We start from the raw sequence: 18099 nt of genomic DNA, 5'->3' as shown, positions 1-18099 counted from the left end.
ACAACATGACCGAGCAGCGCGGGCCGTGTTCAGGTTCCCTGTAGTTCAGCATAATCGAATTCGCCCATTGAAACGTCATTCTTTGTTGTAACCGTTTGTTTTAAGCATCCATCAACTGCTAATAATATTAGGTACATTTCATATTCACAAATGCAAATGGTATAATTAAAAAACCTAACTTTTTCACTTTATAAATGAATTGAAACAATATGGCACTACTTTAACTAAAATGAAAAACAAAAAGGCGATTCAAACTTGTTGTATTATTAATGAATATTATTTGTTTGTTTAGGATTCCTGGCAATGTAAATAGTTTGTATGTATGCTTGTTTGCATATGACTATTCCTCTTTTTGTTTGTTGATAATTGTTAATAAAAAATAAATGAGAGTCCAGACGACTTCCGTATACGTACATCGTTCCCAGTTAATTTGGTTGGCTGCAAAAATTACGATTTTAGCCAATCATATTGTCCCAGGTCACACACCAAATGTACAGGAAGGAAAGATGGCAGCCAGAAATGGGAAAAATGGTCTACTTGAGAAAGTAAGAATTATTTTACACCGTCATTTATAAGACACAGGGATCGGTAATTAAACCTGTCGTGCTTGGGTCTTTTTCAATAGTTGGCCGCCTAGCCGATATTATATTACTCCACGGCAATGGAGTATCCATGGAGCATGTGTATCAGACAGACCCTTCATTTTGAGCTTAAGCTAACAGTAGTTTTTAGCAAGCTTCTGTAATTTTATACGGCTAGAATGAAATAAAGGAATTGGCTATGCAAATAACGTGGGCTTTAGTGGTAACGTTATTTGTATTTTGTAATTTCAAGAGGAACGCAGATCTTCTTTGAAGTGAGGGAAGCTGTTTGACCAGCTAGCTAACTTGGCTAAGTTATGGCTAGCCTAGCATGCTAGCTAATATTCTTCCTGGTTGTTGTTGGCTAGTCCGATGTTAACACTACGCGCTAGATACACTAACGTTATATATCCAAAAGTATGTAGACATCCCTTCAAATTAGTGGATTCGGCTATTTCAGCCACACCCGTTACTGACAGGTGTATAAAATCGAGCACACAGCCATGCAATCTCCATAGACAAAAATAGGCAGAAGCATGGCCCTACTGAAGAACTCCGTGACATTCAACGTGGCACCGTCACTTTTCCAACAAGTCAGTTCATAACATTTCTACCCTGCTAGAGTTGTCCCGAACAACTGTAAGTGCTGTTATTGTGAACTGGAAACGTCTAGGAGCAAAAACGGCTCAGCTGTGAAGTGGTAGGCCACACAAGCTCACAGAAATTGACTGCTGGGTGCTGTAGCGTGTAAAAGTATTCGGTTGCAACACTCACTACCGAGTTCCAAACTGCCTTTGGAAGCAATGTCAGCACAAGAACTGTTTATCGGGAGCTTCATGAAATTGGTTAACATGACTGAGCAGTCGCACACAAGCCTAAGATCACCATGCGCAATATCAAAAGACGGCTGGAGTGGCAAGAATCTTTGGAGTGATGAATCACACTTCACCATCTGGCAGTCCGACAGACAAGCTAAAATACTTTAAAGTACTACTTAAATATTTTTTGGGGGGTATCTGTACTTTTCTATTAATATTTTTGACAACTTTTACTTTTACTTCACTACATTCCTAAAGAAAATAATGTACTTTTTGCTACATACATTTTACCTGACACCCAAAAGTACTCGTTACATTTTGAATGCTTAGCAGGACAGGAAAATGCTCCAATTCACGCACTTATCAAGACATGGTCATCCCTTCTGCCTCTGATCTGACGGACTCACCAAAGACAAATCCATATTTTGTAAATGATGTCTGAGGGTTTATGTGTGCCCATGGCTATCCATACATTTTAAAAACAAGAAAATGGTGCCTTCTGCTTTCCTTAAAATAAGGAATTTTAAATGATTTATACTAGGGATGCATGATATATCGGTGAACATATCGGAATCGGTCGTTATTAGCTAAAAATGCCAACATCGGTATTGGCCCGATGTCTAGTTTAACACCGATGTTAAAAACCGATGTCAAAGCTACCGTGCATACCTATATTACGTAGGTACATGACGTAATAACGGCATGTAAAATTTTGCGCTACACTTTCAACAAAGCGTTCCTAACCTAGCCCGGTCGAGCAGTCATTTGAAAGAGTAAGACATTATAGTAAGACAAGTAAAAGGCGAAATCCATTAAAGCCAAGATAATGGAATTCATTGCCCTTGTCATTCAACCGTTCTCTGTCGTGGGTGATGTTGGCTTTCGCCGACTGGTCGAGCACCGGTACACACTACCAAGTGTGCTATTTTTCAGATGTTGCCCTACCGGAGTTACACAGTAATAGCATCACTGCTATTAGCTTCACGACATGCATACTATGGAATGCCGTTTGGGTCTTTGTGTGTCAAAAAAGATACAGTAACACTGCCAAAGCTGTACAAAAAAGTCTGCAAACAAACACCGGCCACAAATGATGTTTACAATACAGAGTTGGTAATAAAGAATAATTTGTTTGATCGCAACTTCTGCTGTAGCTAGCTTTAGCTTGGTACCTAGCTAGCACCAATACAACCAGCCTGAAAACAATGACCAGTAGAAACTGCAGTCATTTATATTATTGTTAGCAATGAGTTAGGAATCCTTGTAAGTATTAGCTAGGTTGCCACTTGTTGTTCGCTTCTGACCCACTGGGAATGTGATGAAAGAAATCAAAGCTGAAATAAATAATTCTCTCTACTATTATTCTGACTTTTCACATTCTTAAAATAAAGTGGTGATCCTAACTGACCTACGACAGGGAATTTTTATTAGGATTAAATGTCAGGAATTGTGAACAACTGAGTTTAAATGTATTTGGTTAAGGTGTACGTGAACTTCCGACTTCAACTGTATGTTTTATTTTTTTATATTTTTGATTTGTTTAATCTTAAAGCTTGGGGGGGCCAAAGAAAACAGTTGGGGAACCCTGCTGTACTGTCTTTAGTTATCCTATTTAGCTAGCCTGCCTAAGCATGCTGCAGAGTTGTCTGACAATCATGTGCTGAGTTCTTGAAAGTAGATAAGGCGTACTTTCACAAACTGTCTCATTCCTGCTCTCTCATAGCTGTGTACATTCCTCTCATGCGGTCTGTGTGTATCTAACCTAATATAGCAGGCATAAAAGTGTATCCATCTCAGTTCAAGCTGGGAATAAAGGCGCAATGGATTTTGGTCATTGTAGTTAATTCATTGAGTATTTGCTTCCTTCAGCCCAGCATCCCACACAGTTCTTGACTTGATTTCTCTCTAGAGAAATGACTGTTTGGCTCACAAAAAAAAGTACTAAATTGAGTTCAAGTAATTGAACAGATATTGGTCAATTACTTGTTTAATAACCGGAAACAACAGAATGTAGTTTAATCGCTCAGCACTACAGGAAAGTGTAATTACATCAACTTTTCCAAGCGCTGGTAGTGCCTTCTATCACCTGAAGCATGCTCACAAGATAAAAATACATGCACCAGATACTTGCTGAGCTCGTGCGTGTGTTTATATGGTTCTGCGCATGCTTCAGGTGATATAAGTCTGAACGTACTACCAGTGCTTTGAAAAGTTTATGTAATTATACTTTCCTGTGGATATATTGTCTCACATTTCTAAATATAAATTGTATTGAACATTCTGGCTTGTATAGGTCGTGAGAGAACTTTCCTGTTTTAAACGCTGATTTCTGCCCGACGTAGAATTCAATGCAATTTAACGTCGGGTTTGCAGGCAACTGCTTTTATAATGTATGACCAAAGATAAATTATCTAAATATTTTGTAATAATTCGTTTTGATTATCAAACTGCCATTTTAGGCCTGGATGAATTAATGTCGGTGTACAGAAATGCAGAAATCAGCATTTAAAACAGGAAAGTTCTCTCACGACCTATACAAGCCAGAATGTTCAATACAGTTTATATTTAGAAATGTGAGACAATATATCCACAGGAAAGTATAATTACATAAACTTTTCAAAGCACTGGTAGTGTGTTCAGATTTATATCACCTGAAGCCTAGCTACATTTAAAGTTTAAAGCAGTGTTCACATTGGCAGTGTGAAGTGACTTAAATTTTATTTATTTGCATATCCGATTCAAATCGGTTCTTTTTCCTGCATTCTGAACAGCCAAAAAGCACATGGAATCGGATATTTCAAGCCACCTTCGTAGGTGGTTTTAAAGTCTGATACAAATCTGATTCCTGGCCATGTGACTTGTCTGAATGGTCAAATCTGATTTCTTTGCTCAAGTGTTTTTTTTAGACTGTTATTGGCATATCTTGTTGTTGCTAGCTACTCTGTTGACAGTTTTTCAGGAATGTGTGGTAGCTAACTAGCTTGTTAATTGTTTACAAACAAATTAGTGAACGTGCTAGGAAGTTTTGCAAGTTGGATCATCTTATATCCTTTGTGGCTTTAAAAGTGTTCTTACCTTATGATTTTGAACATTCAAAGCAACTAAGAAACATCCATGGCAGGCATTGTCACCTTAGCTTAGCTACATAACTTCTGAGTGATAGAAAGCACGAGCACCACCAGAAATCAGTTTACACAACTGCACACACACACCCCTCGTTACTATGACAACTAGCATAGCCTCGTCAGCAAATGACTGCTGTCTGAACACACACACACACATCCGATATGGTCACTCGTAACTTGCTGTTTGGACAGTCAGTAGTCCAAAATGGATTTGAGCATTAAAGGCCTGCAATGTGAACAAGGCTTAATTGTAATCTGCAATAGGAGTTTGGTACAGGAGGAAACTCTGTCAAGAACTGTGTTACTCATTCTATTGACCATTTGTCATTTGCTTTCAGTGGAGGATTGATGAGAAACCTGTGAAGATTGACAAATGGGATGGTGCAGCTGTCAAGAATTCTCTTGATGATGCAGCGAAGAAGGTTTGCATACAGTACATTGAGGGGGAAAAAATGTTTCAACATTCTCTTGTATGTTAAAGTGTATGGTTTTGATATTTTACATATGTTTTGATCGTATTTTTCCAACATTCATCAGGTCCTCTTGGAGAAGTATGGTTATGCAGAGAACTTCAATCTCGTAGATGGACGTCTCCTTATTTGCACAATCTCCTGCCTCTTCGCCATCGTAGCTTTAATTTGGGACTTCCTTTATCCATTCCCTGAGTCCAAGCCAGTCCTGGCAATCTGTGTCATATCATATCCTTTTAATGGAAAAATAATGAAATTACTGCTTTGTCACAATAACAGACATGTATGAAGATGGCATGATTGCCTATAGTTTGAGGTAATTTAGTACTACAACCTAGCATGCCTTATTGCTTTTATAAAAATAATTCCAACTGTGGATATTGCTTTAAAGTCCTCTACAGTTGTATTTCTTTTTTAGATTAACAGACTGATGCTGATAACATGTTTTTGATAGGCTATTATTACTCACCCAAAATCTTGTATAGCCCAAATTGACATTCTCACGGCTTAGTAACTTAATTGTCCTTCCAAAAATGTTCATTATTGGATTCTGGCATTTATATATCCAAGTTTTCCCTAACTGATCCATACGTATTTCATAATGATGGGCATTCTAACCTTATACACCTCCTACCAAGAAAAGAACATCTTCCTTGTTTCTGTCCAGAAGGACCCCGCTGGCATGGACCCTGACCACACTTGGCAGCTTTCATCTAGTCTGAAAAGGTATTTTTTTTTCATGGTCTACTTTTTGTGCAGTTTTTTGGTAGTAAGACATTTTCTGAGAGATGAAGCCTGGTAATGTTTTTAATTTATCTTGACTTTGAAAAGTCCTGCCTAGCAAATTGTGACTTCTACTCTCTGCAGGTTTGATGACCAGTACACACTAAGAGTGTCCTTCACAGATGGGAAGTCCAAACACACGCGGGTGCAAGAGATCACGAAGTCTGTGGGGGCTTTCTTTGACGGGAACGGAACACTGGTCATGGACCAGTTTGAAAAGTGTGTGTCAAAACTCCATGATACCTTGGCCACTGAAAAGAAGACAAAATAATAATGATCAGACATAGCCTTCTTTACAATGCTGCACCACACTGGCAGAAACCGCAGTAGAGCACACTGGTATTGTATGGTCCTGGGTGCATTTGAATTAGTTATTGGTTGTTATAAAAGTCTGCACGCCAGCATTCGTTGTCCATTGTTTAATTTGTCCAATAAATGTTGACTTGTTGTGCATAATTTTTTTTTCTTCCTATGTTTACCTTGATACAAGTCTCATCTAGACATTGCTTTTAAGAACCCCTAAGACAACTCAAAACAAAGATGAATCAAATATTTCTTGCACCACTCAAGTTATCTTCACCATTGAATGGTCGTTCTAAATGAAGAGATCGGTCCTTTTTTTTTTTTTTTACTTCTCTTCCCCACATTTTATGCTGCCTTACATAATGCGTGCAGTGAATGACCAGATCATTTTTGTTGGAAATTATGTCAAATACGTATATTTTTTTTGCCCTGAAAGCCTTATTCAATGTAACTAGTGTATTTTAAAAGCTTTGCAATTCTACATGTATTTTTCTGTTTATGGATTTTGTTACTACAGTATGTAGTTACCATAAGGCTTTAAAGGGCAAATGAAACGATCTGAAAAGGGACTGTATCCACACATTTACTAGTGTCATCACCATTCCTCTCTTCAGTACATGGTTTGTTGGAAGTATTTCTTTAAAGTTGGAATCCGTTTTGGTGAAACTGCCACGTCCTTCTGCGATATTACAACAACAAATATGTTACTTAGAAAAATGTTTTTTTTCCACCTCCAGATATTGGAACATCATTGCAGGCAGTGAAGAACCGCAGAGTATGTACTGCGATTTTATTTGTATATAACAGCGCCACTGGTATATATGATCAGTGGCGCTGTTTCATCTTTTGCGGCTCTCAGCTTTAAAGCAGGGGTAATTGTTTTGATGTACATGTTTTGTCAACGATTTGGAAACAAAATAGTATTGATCAGTTATCCTCACTTAGGAGTGCATGACCATTGGTTTTCAATTTCCAGTCTCACAGAATATTGAATACACAAGCACATTTTTTTTGTTGACTTATATTGGTAAAGTTTCCTGGATGCAGTTTATTTCTCTGTAGTATGACTTTAAAAGTGAGTGGTACAGAGACATTGACGTTTTTGTCTGTAGATTTTTGGCTTTAGCAACCTTATTGTACGTGCCTGTTCTTCATATAAGTTTAAAATAAAGTTAGAAAGCATTTTTACACTGTCTACTTATTTGGTCTGTGTCTCAATGAATAGAAGTGCTGATCGGGGCCTGTATCCACACAGTGTCTCAGAGTAGAAAAGTGGTCCTAGGTGCTGGCAAGAGTGGGGGGGGAAAAGTATTTGATCCCTGCTCATTTTGTACGTTTGCCCACTGACAAAGAAATGATCAGTCTATAATTTTAATGGTAGGTTTATTTGAACAGTGAGAGACAGAATAACAACAAAAAAATCCAGAAAAACGCATGTCAAAAATGTTATAAATTGATTTGCATTTTAATGAGGGAAATACGTATTTGACCCCCCCTCAATCAGATTTCTGGTTCCCCGGTGTCTTTTATACAGGTAACGAGCTGAGATTTGGAGCACACTCTTAAAGGGAGTGCTCCTAATCTCAGCTTGTTACCTATATAAAAGACACCTGTCCACAGAAGCAATCAATCAATCAGATTCCAAACTCTCCACCATGGCCAAGACCAAAGAGCTCTCCAAGGATGTCAGGGACAAGATTGTAGACCTACACAAGGCTGGAATGGGCTACAAGACCATCGCCAAGCAGCTTGGTGAGAAGGTGACAACAGTTGGTGCGATTATTCACAAATGGAAGAAACACAAAAGAACTGTCAATCTCCCTTGGCCTGGGGCTCCTTGCAAGATCTCACCTCGTGGAGTTGCAACGATCATGAGAACGGTGAGGAATCAGACCAGAACTACACGGGAGGATCTTGTCAATGATCTCAAGGCAGCTGGGACCATAGTCACCAAGAAAACAATTGGTAACACACTACGCCGTGAAGGACTGAAATCCTGCAGCGCCCGCAAGGTCCCCCTGCTCAAGAAAGCACATATACATGCCCATCTGAAGTTTGCCAAAGAACATCTGAATGATTCAGAGGTCAACTGGGTGAAAGTGTTGAGACCAAAATGGAGCTCTTTGGCATCAACTCAACTCGCTGTGTTTGGAGGAGGAGGAATGCTGCCTATGACTCCAAGAACACCATCCCCACCGTCAAACATGGAGGTGGAAACATTATGCTTTGGGGGTGTTTTTCTGCTAAGGGGACAGGACAACTTCACCGCATCAAAGGGACGATGGACGGGGCCATGTACCGTCAAATCTTGGGTGAGAACCTCCTTCCCTCAGCCAGGGCATTGAAAATTGGTCGTGGATGGGTATTCCAGCATGACAATGACCCAAAACACACGGCCAAGGCAACAAAGGAGTGGCTCAAGAAGAAGCACATTAAGGTCCTGGAGTGGCCTAGCCAGTCTCCAGACCTTAATCCCATAAAATATCTGTGGAGGGAGCTGAAGGTTCGAGTTGCCAAATGTCAGCCTCGAAACCTTAATGACTTGGAGAAGATCTGCAAAGAGGAGTGGGACAAAATCCCTCCTGAGATGTGTGCAAACCTGGTGGCCAACTACAAGAAACGTCTGACCTCTGTGATTGCCAACAAGGGTTTTGCCACCAAGTACTAAGTCATGTTTTGCAGAGGGGGTCAAATACTCATTTCCTTCATTAAAATGCAAATCAATTTATAACATTTTTGACATGTTTTTCTGGATTTTTTTGTTGTTATGCTGTCTCTCACTGTTCAAATAAACCTACCATTAAAATTATAGACCGATCATTTCTCCGTCAGTGGGCAAATGTACAAAATCAGCAGGGGATCAAATACTTTTTTCCCACACTGAATGTGTATGCATGAAGCCTCATAAATCGAGTCCCACCTTGTCGACATATGAGACCTCATGAGCTGTCCTAAACAGTTAAGAGTTACCAGCAGGTGACTCGATATAGAAAAAGGCACAGACAGGCAATTGCTTTGGAGTTGTTGAAAGAATGTTTTGATATTTCTATATGATCAACCCATCTAGACCCACATGCAACAGTATCTCTTGTGCTTTTGACAATGATTTCACCTGAGGCCTAATTTAGGAGAGACCGGGACATGTTGTCACACTTTTCACTGAAGTGTAGATTTCTCAGCATTGGTATATCTATTAAGACCAATCTAAATATTGATGAATAGATCAAAGTCTTGCCAAAAAATGTGCACTTTCACTTTTCTCAAAACTTATTGCAAAATTAAGTTATTACTGATAAACACTGAGCAGTTTTGACAACTTGCCCCGTAGCGGGTATGGGGCAAGCTGTCACAATGTTATCTGTGTTGTTAGTGCCAACAGTTGAAGCATTATTCATCACTTGATGAATAAGTAAGACTATTCTCAAAAAAGCTAACTAAATGATTGCAAGTATATCTAATTTTACTGCTTATTGGTGATAATTACACTTTGTTGTGCTAAGTCCTTATAAATGAACTAAACATGATAATAAATAACGAATGTTCGCCTAAAAATACAAATCTAACTGCCTGTAGCTCAGGACCTGAAGCAAGGATATGCATATTCTTGATACCATTTGAAAGGAAACACTTTGAAGTTTGTGGAAATGTAAAATGAATGTAGGAGAATATAACACATTACATCTGGTAAAAGATAATACAAAGAAAAAAACATGATTTTCTTTGTACCATCATCTTAGAAATGCAAGAGAAAGGCCATAATGAATTATTCCAGTCCCGGTGCAATTTCTATTTTGGCCACTAGATGGCAGCAGTGTATGTGAAAAGTTTTAGACTGATCCAATGAACCATTACATATCTGTTCAAAATGTTGTATCAAGACTGGCCAAATGTGCCTAATTGGTTTATTAATACATTTTCAAGTTTATAATTGTGCACTCTCCTCAAACAATAGCATGGCATTCTTTCACTGTAATAGCTACTATAAATTGGACAGTGCAGTTAGATTAACAAGAATTTAAGCTTTCTGCCCATATCAGATATGTCTATGTCCTGGGAAATGTTTTTGTTACTTACAATCTCATGCGAATCACATTAGCCTACGTTAGTTTAACCGTCCCGCGGGAGGGACACTGCTTGGAGTAACCCAAAATTGTAAACTGTCATGGTCAAAACATATTGATGCAGTAGTAGCTAAGATAGGGAGAAGTCTGTCTATAAGAAAACGATGCTCTGCCTTCTTAACAACACTATCAACAAGGCAGGTCCTACAGGCCCTAGTTTTGTCGCACCTTGACTACTGTTCAGTCATGTGGTCAGGTGCCACAAAAAAGGACTTATTAATATTAGATCTCTGTGTACATCCAAGGGCCAGCCGTGCTGCCCTGTTCTGAGCCAATTGCAATTTTCCTAATATGCATGTCAATCTCTCCTGGCTGACAGTGGAGAGATTGACTTCATCACTACTTTTATTTATGAGAGATATTGACAAGTTGAATGCACCAAGCTGTCTGTCTAAACTACTAGCACACAGCTCGGACACCCATGCATACCCCACAAGACATGCCACAAGAGGTATCTTCACAGTCCCCAAGTCCAGAACAGACTATGGGAGGCACACAGTACCACGCCAGGACTGCGGAGTCAATCACCACCTTCCGTAGACACCTGAAACCCCACCTCTTTAAGGAATACCTGGGATAGGATATAGTAATCCTTCTAACCCCCCCCCCAAAAAAAGATATAGATGTACTATTGTAAAGTGGTTGTTCCACTGGATATCATAAGGTGAATGCACCAATTTGTAAGTCGCTCTGGATAAGAGCGTCTGCTAAATGACGTAACTGTAAATGTACATAGAGCCATGACTATGTCGTGTCTTTGGGGCACCATTAAACTGAAGACATGTTTATCAATTAACTCCCTGTAATTATTATCACGCGATTAAACTGATTAATCGTTTAATTGTAATTAACTAGGAGATCGGGGCACCAAGGAAAATATTCAGATTACAAAGTTATAATTTTCCTAATATTATAACATTATATATTATATTATATATTAGTATAGTATATTATATTATATTATAGTATAGGCCGATTATCTTCTGGTTTAAATGGTGTATTTTACCTCGTGTCCAGTCTCATTCCAAACGTCGTAAATTGTTCTATCTGCACGAATCCAGCCTTTACTAAAGTCATCCATACATCAATTGTCTTAAAATAATTTATTTACTAAACTAAGTAATTCACAGAAAGCATACAAACAGTAATTATCGTCACAAAGAATTGGTAGAGTAATGTGCCCTAGTGGGCTAAACAGGCATGGCTGGTGTCTTGTTAAACAAAGGGTCATAAAGGGCAGCTGAGGAGGCACACAGAGTTCATTAATATTAACAATTGATATGCTAAGCCTTTGCACATGAACGCTCACTCATTCGGGAACAATTGCAATCAATATATATTTACGCTCAGTGTGTCGTCGGGATCCTTGTTGGAGAGTCGTTCTGTTGGAGAGTTTTCTCTCTCTCTCTCTCTCTCTCTCTCTCTCTCTCTCTCTCTCTCTCTTTCACTCTCGGTTAGAATGGATCTTTCAAAGCAACATTCATTAATGTCGTTTTAGAATGGATGTTTCGTTGGTCTTCGCGTTCAATTATATAATTTACTTAGCTGCAGACTAATAATTAATATCAAAGACTTGTTCTTATTCTGTCGGTCTCGATAGTCTAAAAGTTTAACCACGTGGTATAGGTAACTTTCAGTAGAGGAATTGGGTGGTCAAACCTTGGCTCTCTCTTCTGAGGTAAGCTGGTCTGGAGAAAGTAAATCAGGGTGGGGTTTTATACGTGAACATAGAACAGGCTTGTCACATGATGCCTGGTCCTGTCTGTGTCCATGGGGGCGTGCCGATGCTTTGAACAGAAATACATTCTATCACATTAACATCAGTACATGGCATCTCAACGTATTCCAAATAGCTTTATCCTTATTAATACATTTTATACAACCATTTGGATGCAAGTCCCATAGCTGAGGCTATTATATAAACAGTTTTATGGTAATATGGCTATATTGTCTCTTCTGAGTATCCCAAAATTGTACCAAGCTGACCAGTTCGTAGCTGGATTCTTCACCAATCTTTTATACCTTCTCCAGAACATAAATGTCGTTCGGTTCCCCAATTCTGTGAGTTGGAAGAATTTCCTGTCTCTCTATGAAACCCCTCTATGAAACCCCTCTGTGTCTACCTCCCCCCAACCCCTCTGGGTGGGGGGAGGTAGGTTGGGGGATGGTGCAAGGGGGAGGGGGTCAACGGTCCTCCCTGTACTCAAAGAGGGCAACGTCATGACAACTACATGGAACTCTATTCCACATAGAGTAACTGATGCAAGCAGCAAAATTAGATTTAAAAAACAGATTAAAAAAACACGTTATGGAACAGCGGGGACTGTGAAGCAACACAAACATTGGCGCACACACACACACACACACACACACACACACACACACACACACACACACACACACACACACACACACTCACACGATAACACACATACTGCTGCTTTGGCAGCAGCTAATGTGGATCCATAATAAATACAAAATACAAATACAAAACAAACATAAAGATACCAATAACCAAATACAATTTAGTCCAATCAATGTAGCTAAATATCATGTGGCTGTCCATGGTACTTATTTCTGTCTTTGTGTGTGTGCGCAAGTTTAAAAAAAAGTTGACTCAACCTACTTTTAGACTAGTTGAATGCCATCCTCATCTTTTTCATGTTGGCAAAATGGTCTATTGCTCTGTCATACAGTACGCATTTAGTTTGTGTTGTCATAATCTACCTAGCTAAAATGCTTGCTAGCTAGAAAAACATCCGTGCTTGGGCAACAATGGACCAGCTAAGTTTGCTAGCTACACTGAACCAAAATATAAACACAACATGTAAAGTGCTGGTCCAATGTTTCATGAGCTGAAATAAAAGATCCCAGAAATGTTCCATATGCACAAAAACGTATTTCTCTAAAATGTTGTGCACAAATTTGTTTACATCCCTGTTAGTGAGAATTGTATCCTTTGTCAAGATAATCCATCCGCCTGATAGGTGTGGCATATCAAGAAGCTGATTAAACAGCATGATCATTACACAGGTGCATCTTGTGCTGGGTACAATAAAAGGCCACTCTAAAATGTGCAGTTTTGTCACACAACACAATGCCACAAATGTCTCAAGTTTTGAGGGAGCGTGCAAATGGCATGCTGATTGCAGGAATGTCCACCAGAGCTGTTTCCAGAAAACGTAATGTCATTTTAGAGAATTTGTCAGTATGTCCAACAGGCCTCACAACCGCAGACCATGTGTAAACACGCCAGCCAGGACCTCCACATCTGGCTTCTTCACCTTTGGGATTGTCAGAGGAGTATTTATCGTCAGAGGAGTATTTATGTCTGTAATAAATGTGAAATACATAGATTAGGGCCTAATTAATTTTTTTCAATTGACTGATTTCCTTATATGAACTGTAACTCAGTAAAATCTTTGAAATTGTTGCATGTGGCATTTATATATATATTTTCAGCCTACTAGACTACATCTAGGCTACATATTGAACTTATGAGCTACAGATACTGAGACAGAGGGGCGCTGTTTCCCTCGCTCTGATGATTTCTCCGGTGAGATTCAGCCACTTGCAAATTGAAGGAAAATTATGAAAACCCAAAGAGATGAAAGAGAAATGATTTTATAATAAAAAAAAAAATGTATTGGTCAAATATTTGGGGAAGCCTTTTTTCCCTTGGCATCCATGAATACATGCCACTGGAGCAAAGTCATTGTAGCCTATTATTTTACTTCCCCTAGCTGTGAGAACCATAGCATGAGCATGGGCTGACCTTGTATTGCTGTAGCACAGCCGCATAGCCTTACAGCAGCCTATCAAATGTTGCACCGTGTCCATTACAATGTAGAGAAATGTGTCTCTAGTCCAAACCATTCAATAGTTACAGTAGGCTATTCATATAACCAGAGCTTCATCTTACTCTTTCTATTTCTATGGTGGATTCGCGGCTGCAATTTATGGAACATGCAAAAACTTTGGAGATAACAATAGATGGCAAAGTCAAAGATGCTGGTTTTCCCCTATCAATCCGTGGTGAAGTTGTCCATAAATGCTTATGGAAAATCCAGCTCCAGAACCAGTCATAGCCTAGCCAGCTGGCTAATCTTTTGAATACGGTGTAGCAACAACAGATAACATTAGCTAGCTATGCAGATAAGATTAGCATGCTTGATAGCTACAATGACATCTGTCAGTACTCTACTTGTTGTTATTTCTCCACTCCCCGTAGAAATCGCCACAACGTTCCCAACCCCAATTTCTGAATAGGTATTAGCAGCCTGCGTCATTCTTTGGAAGTGGAACCTAAATGAGAATTTCCACTATAGGACAGGAATTATTTTGAAATAGGGGCGGCATTGCCCTCTGGGGGTGGCATTTAAAGATAAAATCCTACAATTCTACACATTTTGCAATGACTTATGCCATGTTAATTTGATATCTGAGTGAGAATGACAAAATCAATTGGGGCCCCCTAGAGGTCAAGGCCCATGACTGACATAACAAGAGAAAAACTACTGATGCACAACCACATTTTGAAATTGCACCTGGTGTATTTTATGAATCGTGCTCTCAATAGTTGAGACACCGACTGAATTCCTAAAAATAAAATATATACAGTACCAGTCAAAAGTTTGGACACACCTACTCATTGAAGGGTTTTTCTTTTTTTAAAGTATTTTCTACATTGTACAATAATAGTGAAGACATCAAAACTATGAAATAACACATATGGAATCATGTAGTAGCCCAAAAAGTGTTAAAACTTCTTTCAGGCTAGGGTCTATTTTTCTCCACTTCCTGTCTGACTGACGTGCCCAAAGTAAACTGCCTGTTACTCAGGCCCAGAAGCCTGGATATGCATATAATCGGTACCAATGGATAGAAAACACTTTGAATTTTATAGAAATGTTAAAATAATGTATGAGACTTTAACACAATAGATATGGTAGGGTAAAATCCAAAGAAAAACTAACCAGAATTTTTTTTTTGAGAGCCCATGCTCTTCCAATGGAATGTATAGGGTCATATCCAAATCCAGCTCCCAGATTGCAATTCCTATGGCTTCCACTAGATGTCAACAGTCTTTGTTCAAGGTTTCAGGCTTGTTTCTTCCCAAATGAGGAAGAATTTAGAGTTTTAGTACTGGGAGTCAGAGTTGGAAATCAGTCTGAGTGCACTTGAAGAAAAGGACGCGCACAATTCTGCATGTTGTAGCTGGGACCCTTTGGATTGCAAATCAGAGGAAGATTTTCAAAAATTAAGTTAATATTTAATCGCTATTTGTGATTTTATGAAGCTTTTACTGGTTGAAAAATATTTCGATGTGGGACGCCGTCCTCGAACAATCACATGACATGCTTTCACTGTAAAGCCTATTGTAAATCGGACAACACAGTTAGATGAACAAGACTTTAAGCTTTTAACCGATATAAGACACTTGTATATACCTAAATGTTTAATGTACATCATTTTTATGATTATTTATTTTAATTGCGCGCCCTCCAATTTCACCAGAAGTTGTCGACAGGTGTCCCGATGGCGGGACGCCTAGGCCTAAGAAGATTTAAACAAATCAAAATATATTTTAGATAATTCAAAGTAGTCATCCTTTGCCTTGATGACAGCTTTGCACACTCTTGGCATTCTCTCAACCAGTTTCATGAGGAATGCTTTTCCAACAGTTTTGAAGTAGTTCCCACATATGCTGAGCACTTGTTGGCTGCTTTTCCTTCACTCTGTGGTCCAACTCATCCCAAACCATCTCAATTGGGTTGAGGTCAGGTGATTGTGGAACCCAGGTCATCTGATGCAGCACTCCATCACTCTCTTTCCTGGTCAAATAGCCCTTACACAGCCTGAAGGTGTGTTTTGGGTCATTGTCCTGTTGAAAAACAAATGATAGTCCCATTAAACGCAAACCAGATTGGATGGTGTATCGCTGCAGAATACTGTGGTAGCCATAATATATAATGTATATTGCTTGTGTTTCTTGGCCCAAGCAAGTCTCTTCTTCTTACTAGTGTCCTTTAGTAGTGGTTTCTTTGCAGCAATTTGACCATGAAGGGCTGATTCACACAGTCTCCTCTGAAAAGTTGATGTTGAGATGTGTCCGTTACTTGAACTCTGTGAAGCATTTATTTGGGCTACAATCTGATGCTGGTAACTCTAATGAACTTATCCTCTGCAGCAGAGGTAACTCTGGCTTTTCCTAAACTGTGGTGGTCCTCATGAGAGCCAGTTTCATCACAGCGCTTGATGGTTTTTGCGACTGCAATTGAAGAAACTTTCAAAGTTCTTGAAATTTTCCGGATTGACTGACCTTCATGTCTTAAAGTAGTGATGGACTGTCTTTTCTCTTTGCTTATTTGAGCTGTTCTTGCCATAATATGGACTTGGTCTTTTACCAAATAGGGCTATCTTCTGTATACCACCCCTACCTTGTCACAACACAAGTGATTGGCTCAAATGCATTAAGAGGGAAAGAAATTCCACAAATTAACTTTTAACAAGGCACACCTGTTAATTGAAATGCATTCCAGGTGACTATCTCATAAAACTGTTTGAGAGAATGCCAAGAGCACGCAAAGCTGTCATCAAGGCAAAGGGTGGCTCCTTTCAAGAATCTAAAATATATTTTCATTTGTTTAGCACTTTTTTGGTTGCTATCATGATTCCCTATGTGTTATTTCATAGTTTTGATGTCTTCACTATTATTCTACAATGTAGAAAATAGTAAAAATGCTTATATCAATTATGCCTGGAGCCGGCCATGCGTTGAATTGATGTCTGTGCCCAGTAGGTCTTTCCTTAAGTAGGCTATACAGGACAGTTGTATTTTTTATTTGTTATCCATTTGTTGCTGATTAGTATGCTGTTGTATCAAAAATGTATTTTGCAATCTGCAATGTTTGAATTTCCAACTTTAATTACTGAACAAGTTATTACATTATTGCCACCAGCCAGCAGTGTAATTGGCAGCCTTGCAACACATAGCTTCATGAAATGTTAGGCTTAACATGAAAAAAGGACGACCAAATAAGCCTACCAATAAACTTTTATGCATTAGCTAAAGCAAAGTTATAGGCTACATGCCCTGGCACCACAGGAAAGCGAATGATTGATTCGATAGGCAGCCGCATTGACGCATCGCAATTTCAGCACCATGGACTGCGATCGGTAGTCTATGTAAGGGATAATCAACGAGGGCCTATGCGCTTCTTGTGTTGGAAGAACAAGACTTTGTTCTTTATCAATGACACGAGTATATTCGCTATCACTCTAACATGCTGACTACACTGGTCGCGTCATAATATCATACAGTGGGGAGAACAAGTATTTGATACACTGCTGATTTTGCAGGTTTTTCTACTTACAAAGCTTGTAGAGGTCTGTAATTGTTATCATAGGTACACTTCAACTGTGAGAGACGGAATCTAAAACAAAAATCCAGAAAATCACATTGTATGATTTTTAAGTAATTAATTTGCATTTTATTGCATGACATAAGTATTTGATACATCAGATAAGCAGAACTTAATATTTGGTACAGAAACCTTTGTTTGCAATTACAGAGATCATACGTTTCCTGTAGTTCTTGACCAGGTTTGCACACACTGCAGCAGGGATTTTTGCACACTCCTCCATACAGACCTTCAGGTTTCGGGGCTGTCGCTGGGCAATACGGACTTTCAGCTCCCTCCAAAGATTTTCTATTGGGTTCAGGTCTGGAGACTGGTTAGGCCACTCCAGGACCTTGAGATGCTTCTTACGGAGCCACTCCTTAGTTGCCCTGGCTGTGTGTTTTGGGTCGTTGTCATGCTGGAAGACCCAGCCAAGACCCATCTTCAATGCTCTTACTGAGGGAAGGAAGTTGTTGGCCAAGATCTCGCGATACA

General features: G+C 39.2%; 1 protein-coding gene across 1 annotated transcript; it reads left to right on the top strand.

The window, feature by feature from the left end:
• Nucleotides 1–480: 480 nt before the first annotated feature.
• Nucleotides 481–6229, top strand: spcs2 (signal peptidase complex subunit 2). Its single transcript, NM_001141370.1, has 5 exons — nucleotides 481–545; nucleotides 4863–4946; nucleotides 5062–5222; nucleotides 5586–5720; nucleotides 5862–6229. Exons 1-5 carry the CDS (start codon nucleotides 507–509, stop codon nucleotides 6046–6048), a joined length of 606 nt encoding a protein of 201 aa, NP_001134842.1. The 5' UTR covers nucleotides 481–506; the 3' UTR covers nucleotides 6049–6229.
• Nucleotides 6230–18099: the final 11870 nt, after the last annotated feature.

Source organism: Salmo salar, chromosome ssa20 (assembly GCF_905237065.1).
Source record: "Salmo salar chromosome ssa20, Ssal_v3.1, whole genome shotgun sequence".
Lineage (NCBI taxonomy): Eukaryota > Metazoa > Chordata > Actinopteri > Salmoniformes > Salmonidae > Salmo > Salmo salar.
Note: the sequence above shows the minus strand (reverse complement) of the source record. Positions and strands in the feature narration are given on the sequence as shown.

What these genes read in the sequence shown, in the direction of transcription:
- spcs2 (NM_001141370.1), top strand. Translation starts at nt 507, where the DNA reads ATGGCAGCCAGAAATGGGAAAAATGGTCTACTTGAGAAA. An exon ending in AAAATGGTCTACTTGAGAAA is followed by an intron (nt 546 to 4,862) that starts GTAAGAATTATT and finishes ATTTGCTTTCAG; the next exon opens with TGGAGGATTGATGAGAAACC. An exon ending in CTGGCAATCTGTGTCATATC is followed by an intron (nt 5,223 to 5,585) that starts ATATCCTTTTAA and finishes ACTGATCCATAC; the next exon opens with GTATTTCATAATGATGGGCA.